Consider the following 7,086-nt stretch of genomic DNA (forward strand, 5'->3'; position numbering starts at 1 on the left):
CAGTTTCCTCATCTGTAAAATGAGCTGGATAAGGAAATAGAAAACTACTCTTAAAATTTTATAAGAAAACACCAAATGAGGTCAGGAAGAGTCAGTCACCACTGGAATGACAACAATAATGAATGTAATGGAATCTTACTGTACAGTAAGAAATTACTACTGTGAGGATCATATATTTTTAACTGGAAAGGATCTCATAGCCATCTAATCCAACTACATCATTCTACAGTTAAAGAAACTGAGAATACAGAGAATTTTAGGAAGATTGGAAAAGACTGATTAAAAAGAAAAGAAAAGAAGTACAACTAAGAAAACACTGACTACAACAATAAAAATTTTAAAAAGTCATTGAAACTTAAGTTTTTTAGAAAGGGAGAAATACTAAAATCTTCAAGAAGAGATGAGGAAACAGTCCTTTTCTCTCATAGAGGTATAGGGATGACTTGAATATTGTGTACATTGTCAGACAAGGTTTCTGTGTTTTGCTTAATTCTTTATCTTTGTCACAAGGGAGGAGAGAAGGGCTCATTTTGGGAAATGATGGGAAATGACTGATATAAAGACAAAATCCTTAAAAAATGTTTGGGCTACTTTTTGACTTTGGAAGAATTGTGGTGCTTTGGATTGTTGACTTATCATTGGAAACTTTTGCTTAAGGTAGCAGAACACTGAATTAGCAGAGGAGGACTGGTATCAGTGGTGTGTGTTGGTATATAAGCTACCACATTGCCAAGCTGATGAGCTATCATATTTCTGGCTATATCTGGTAGATAGCTGGGTGGCTGAGGCAGTAAGGAGTAGGTTATTATTGAACACTGATGAAATATGTTTAAACTGAAAATGATTGGGAACATAAATGAGGTCATTAAATTATATTATGCTCTAGGATACATTGGTTTAAATAGTGATAGTGCATCCAAGTTCATATTTTGTGATAAATGAAGACAATTTGAGTATGTGAATTTATAAGTTCTATCTGAGATAATATGCCATTTATAAAATAATAGGGCAATAGGCCTTTTTTAAATATGAAGAGGATTTATTTGGCTCAAGTGATACTGGAAAGGAAGTCAAATTGATATTTAATTTTTTCTTTGTGCTAATAAGATTTAAAGTTTTATCAGAAGTATTTCATTGTTTTAATGTACTATCCCTTTGTCTTTTTTTAAACAGATTCACCTTTGAGATTAATTTCATGAAAAGAAATATCTTTGAAGAAACCACACTTCTCTTGGAACTCTGTCGTCTCATTAAAAAACTGCTCCAACAATGATTACATCAGAGTTGCCAGTGTTACAGTGAGTATTGTAGTTTTCTTAATTTGAATGAAATAAATATTATTTCAAGGTATTGCCAACTTTTTGAAAATATATTTTTATTGAATAAAATTGATGGTAGAGTAATGGATAGTATAGTTGGTTCTAGTAAGAAAGACCTAAGCTTGAATCCTGCCTCGGACATTTTAAGGTTTTTAAAATAATTATTTTCATTTATTTCATTAAATATTTCCCAGTTACATATTTTTAAAAAGTTAATTATTAAAAAAAATTTTGTCATCCAAATTTTCTCTTTCCCTCCCACTTCTCCCTCTCCCTTGATAAGATAAATATTTTTATTTCATTTATACATGTGAAGTCATATAAAATATTTCCATATTAGTCATGTTGCAAAAGAAAACATGAAATAAATTAATAAAACAAATTAAAGTATACTTTAATTTGCTTTAGACTTCAATTCTCTGGAGGTGGATAGCATTTTCATCATGGGTCTTTTTGAGTTCACCTTGATCATTGTCTTGATCAGAGCTACTAATTCTTCCACAGTTAAGAATCCTTAATATTGGTTCTGTTCACTGTATTTTACATGAGTTTAATATAAGTCTTCCCTAGTTTTTCTGAAACTCATCTTTTTTTATAGGACACAATATTTCATCATATTCATATACCACAACTTTTTTAGCGTTTTCCCAATTGATGTTGCCTCTGACACCACATAAGTATATTAACATGTCACTTGATTTCTTTGAGGCTCACTCAGTTGTATTGTCTGTACAGTAAGAATAATATTTTTAGTTCCTACTTAACAGATTTGTTTTAAGGGTCAAATAAAACTGGTTGTAAGGTATATTAAAAACTTTAAAGCACCACAACATAAATGATCTGTTTTTAGTATTTGAATTGTCAGTTTAAAGGAACTTTGCATAATAATGTTACCTTTTCTCAATTTATATTTAAATTTTATGTTCTAAAATTTCTTTCCTACATTTTATTTTATTTTATTTTATTTCATTATTTTTTATTTTTTAGAAACATTTTCCATGGTTACATGATTCATGTTCTTACTTTCCCCTTTAGCCCCTCAAGCCTCCTCCCTCCCCCACCCCCCATAGCCGATGTGCATTTCCACTGGTTTTAACATGTGTCATCCATCAAGACCTATTTCCATATTATTGATAGTGGCATTGGTGTGGTCGTTTCGAGTCTACGTCCCCCATAATGTCTGTATCAACCCATGTGTTCAAGCAGTTCTTTTTCCTCTGTGTTTCTACTACTGCAGTTCTTCCTCTGAATGTGGGTAGCGTTCTTTTCCATAAATCCCTTAGATTTGTCCTGGGTGATTGTATTACTGCTAGTACAGAAGTCCATTACATTCGATTTTATTTCCTATATTTTAGTTAAAATGTACAAATAGCTATTAGAAGACCTGGAACTATTTTCTCTGTAATGTCCAAAGAATAAATTTCTTGAGAGTGTATCCCTAGATGAAGCAGTTATTCATAAATTTGTTAAACATATGGGCATTTTTTTTACACTGCCCAAAGCTTAAGGGCAGATTTTAAAGTCATTGTATGATAATAGCAAACGTAGCTAAAAAACCTTTATTTCTTGATGTGATAATGATTAGAATCTGAAGAATTTGTGAGTATTTGAGTCGGTTTCAGAAAACAGTTATTTTGTAGAATGGAAAATTCTCAACTCATTAAATATTAAGTGCCTACTATGGGCAGGGTCTCTACACTCAGGTTTACATTCTTTTTAGTAGTATGACACATATTATATTTACTGTGGTGTGCTGAGAAGACTAAATTACAGAGAGTGGAAGATTATGAGCATTAACCCATCATAAAATAGAAGCAATGGAGGATAAAAGCAATTTAAAGAATGAATGCTCAGGAAGAGACCCAACTAAGCAAAGTTAACCCCAAGGCCATTTAAGAATGAAAGAGGAATGAGAACAACAAATCAGAAGGAAAATGGAAAAGGTATGCAAAGATTTTTAATAATAAACTATATGAATGTTAGGGATAGAGTGATTTCAGGGAGTAGATAAAAGAAGGGAATTTTGATACAAGCCATGGAAGAGGATTCTGGGAAGGAGGAAAGAATTGTGGGAATGTGACTGTTTTGAACTGCCTCTACTTCTGGGATTTCATCTGTCCTTGAAGGAAGGTTTGACTCTCTGCCTTGCTTTTTCATCAAGCTGAAAGGAGGTTTTGCTCTGAGAGATTCTCCCTAGATAGTCATAATTTCGTGGAGAGGTTATTTGACTCCTAGGTGGAGGATCTGCTTTAGAGAAAACTGCTATCCTGAGGATAGAGATCATCTGCCAGAGACCATCTCCAGAAATCCTCTTTGGCCAAGGTAATCCAGAGATTTTCATTCAAACCCAGGCTTTTTCTTTTCCATTTTTTGTTAATCTCTAGGGGATAGATACTTAGTGCAAATAACAATGAGTTTTTTTTAGGTCATATCAGGGAACTGTAGGCAGGGCCCAGAGAAGAAACAGAAGGCTCTCCTTTTGTAGGAGACATAGAAGTTTGGGTGGAGTTTAGTTTCTAAGAGTGTTAGAATCTTACCTACCAGTTTTCCTTACTCCCTTTATAAAATAAATTGTGTTTTTACAAGCCATGGGGTTTGTACTTTACTGACCCTTGGGAGTTCCTAGGTGGATTGTATCATCTCGCATCCTTCTAGGACAGTTCCCTATTACAAAACTCTTTGCTGTACCATCAAAGATAATGGAACCAGCAATTGAGACTTTTCCCACTTTGGGTTAAATGGCCAGTGGAGATCTGTTAATGAATAGTATCAGGAGTAGTGGTAATAATCTCTTAATAACTACCAAAATGGTAGCCCAGGGGCAAACTTTGCTGCTTGTTGTTTATAGTTAGTAAACACACTGATGTGATATGGTTTAGTTTACATCTAGAGTTTAGGACAAAACCATACATTTCCTTTTAAAAAATTCAAGTTGTCCTATAACTTTGGATATGATTAGGATACACATGCTATAGAAAAGAGTATAATTCAGTTTGAAAAGCTATGTCAGGATATTTTTACTGAAGCTGTGTACTATTTCTTTGGTTAATAAAAAGTTATGGCATTTTGGCTAAAGCAGCGATTACCAAAGTGGGCGCCACCGCCCCCCTGATGGGTGTTGCAGGGATCCAGCGGAGTGGTGATGGCCACAGGTGCATTTGGGAGTGGTGAATTACTGTAAGGGGGAGGTGATAGTATGTCAGAGGGGGCGCTAAGTAATATTTTTTCTAGAAAGGGGGCAGTTGGCCAAAAAAGTTTGGGAACCACTGGGCTAGAGGGAAAAAAAAAGTTAGAAATTAAGTATAATGACCTACATTTTTTCATTACTAATTTAGATGCTTATTTCACTCTGGTCATGTGCTGTCACTACTTTTTCTCCTCCATAATTTATGCATTCCCATATTATGCTTCCTTATGGTACTGTTATGAAAAACCCCAATCATATGTAGGCTACAGGTAATAATGTTTTAAAATGAAATTTTAAAACCTAGATGGCTATTTTATTTTCATAATCATTTCATTTCAAGGTAGGTAGTATAATGCAAGGTGGCTAACAGAAACTTTTTGCTTCTGTAATTTCTAAGGGTCACAAAAAGTCAGTTAAACATCTTAGAATCTTCAGAAAGTCAGTTAGCACTTAAAGCTATAAATAGAGGTGAAGGTCCAACGGACTGGGCTTTTGCCTTCTGGCTGTCGCTGTGGCTGGAGGCTTTTGCTTTGGCTTAACCTGTTGGCTTTGGCCTAATTGCTTCAGCCTTGGCCTGTGCTTATTTTGTCTTGGGAAATTTGGACCTATCTCATTTCTCTGGACCCCTCCCTGATCTCCCATCTCTATCCTTCCCCTTCCCTGAATTTCCTTTGGGTCCTGGGTGGAGGGAGGGCTTGGTGATTAGACATTGTGGGTTTAGTTTCTATAGGCTATTAGAGTATCCTCAAATAAGTTACCCCTAGTTTTAATGATTTGATAGAGATTTTACTAAAATGGCAGTCAGATCTTCCTGACTGAGAGAGCCGGACTCTCTCTGTCTAAATCTCTCCCCAAACCATCCCCCACCCTCACCCCTCTCCCTAGCAGCAATTAGAAAACCCCTCCGCCCTCTCCCCTTCTGACCGACCCTGGTATTAATAAATCCTCTTTGTTACCTATTCAAACCCTTTGGTGAATCATTGTGTCAAAAATTAAGACAAGGGCTCAAGAGGAAGGAATAATTTTTCTTCATTTCTTGAGAGAACTGGGGGCATCCATCTTGGCAGGAAGTACCTTCTCAAGGACTTCCTTCAGCCATTAGTTTGACTGGCAGGGAGGGGCCCTATCAACTCCTCCCTCTAGAGACTTTGAAACTAAAGAGAGAAACTCTCCAGGCAAACCTAAACATTTCTTACTGGCCCTAGTTTCTTCCCTGTATCCTTTGTCTCAAGTCTCTAGGAATAGACCTGTTTGAGCTGCTCTCTCCTACTTACCCCATTTCCCTTATCTCCAATATCCCCTTTATCCTTCCTCACACCCAAATTGCCTTCCTTTGACCCATCAGATTACCTTATTTATCTTTTTTTTTTTTTTTGATAACAGTAGATTGTTTAGGTGGTCCCTGTGCTTTTATTTTTGATTCCTTACTTGTATAATTTTGCAATACCTTTTAAGTCAGTGTTCTCCTTTAAAATGTTTTATAGTAGTAATTTTTTATTTATTCTAGTTGACCACTGACCTAACACAGTCTCTTGTACAAAATAGGAATTTAACAAATGGTTTGTTGAATTCAGTTAGTTCTTCAGTAGACATTGTAGGAAGTACATGTGAAATATAAAACATAGGCTTTGCTTTTCAGATGCTTATAGTTTAGTTTAGATAAAATAGAGATACATGCATATTAATGTCCAAGGTGGTGTGTGATATAGTGGCAAATGAAATGTTAAAGTCAATAGATACTATCAAAATACTAGGAGCTGAATGTGTTAGAGAAAGCCTGAGAGAATATAAGCATTGTGTTGTTTATAGAGAAGATTTAAAGTAGAAGAAGGTTATTCACAACATTCCAACAAAGATGGAGAGTGATTATTATATGTTAAAGGATTAACTAGGAGATTGTCCTTCAGTACTGTAGGGCATTTAGCAGGGTGGAGTTTAGAGAAAAGGAATACTTAGCCACAATCAAAACTGAAGTTTTATCACAAACCCACTAAATTGGCATCCTAACATTATTACTTATAATCAGTCTTTCCTTGTCTACCAGCTCCTTCCCTACTGTATACAAATATTCCTGTATCTCCCCCATACTTGAAAAGTCTTCATTTCATTCTTCTATTCCCAATAATTATCATCCTTTATCTTTTCTGTCCCTTGTGGCTAAACACTTTGAAAAAGAAAGCTTGTAATAAGGGCCTCTACTTTCTCTTATATCCTTATAGTCCAACTTCTGACTTTATCATTCCACTAAATCTCTCCAAAATTATGAATAATATTGTAATTGTCAAATTCAGTGCTATTTCTAAATCCCTGTTCTTGACCTCTCTCCTGTCTTTAAAGTTCAGAAAGAAGCTCATTTTTTATTATCCTCCTTTCCTTGATATTCTCTTTTGTTTTTTGGATTTTACTCTCTTGTCCTCCTTTTTCTTCCTTTCAGACTACTCCTTAGTCTTTATTAGATCCTGATCCAGGTCATAATCTCTGTAGGTGTCCTCCCCTTCCCTCTTCTCTTTTCTCTCTCTCTCTCTCTCTCTCTCTCTCTCTCTCTCTCTCTCTCTCTCTCTCTCTCTCTCTCTCTCTCTC

At 35.3% G+C, this 7,086-nt stretch overlaps 1 protein-coding gene across 1 annotated transcript in view; it reads left to right on the forward strand.

Annotated features, from left to right (window-relative positions):
• Window positions 1–1,221: 1,221 nt before the first annotated feature.
• Window positions 1,222–7,086, forward strand: part of STAG1 (stromal antigen 1) — a 257,933-nt gene continuing 252,068 nt past the window's right edge. Inside the window, exon 1 of the mRNA XM_044669151.1 lies at window positions 1,222–1,298. Within this exon, the coding sequence (XP_044525086.1) occupies window positions 1,270–1,298 (29 nt within the window). The 5' untranslated portion in view covers window positions 1,222–1,269. The remainder of the gene's footprint in view (window positions 1,299–7,086) is intronic.

This window comes from Gracilinanus agilis, chromosome 3 (assembly GCF_016433145.1).
Source record: "Gracilinanus agilis isolate LMUSP501 chromosome 3, AgileGrace, whole genome shotgun sequence".
In the NCBI taxonomy this organism is placed as follows: domain Eukaryota; kingdom Metazoa; phylum Chordata; class Mammalia; order Didelphimorphia; family Didelphidae; genus Gracilinanus; species Gracilinanus agilis.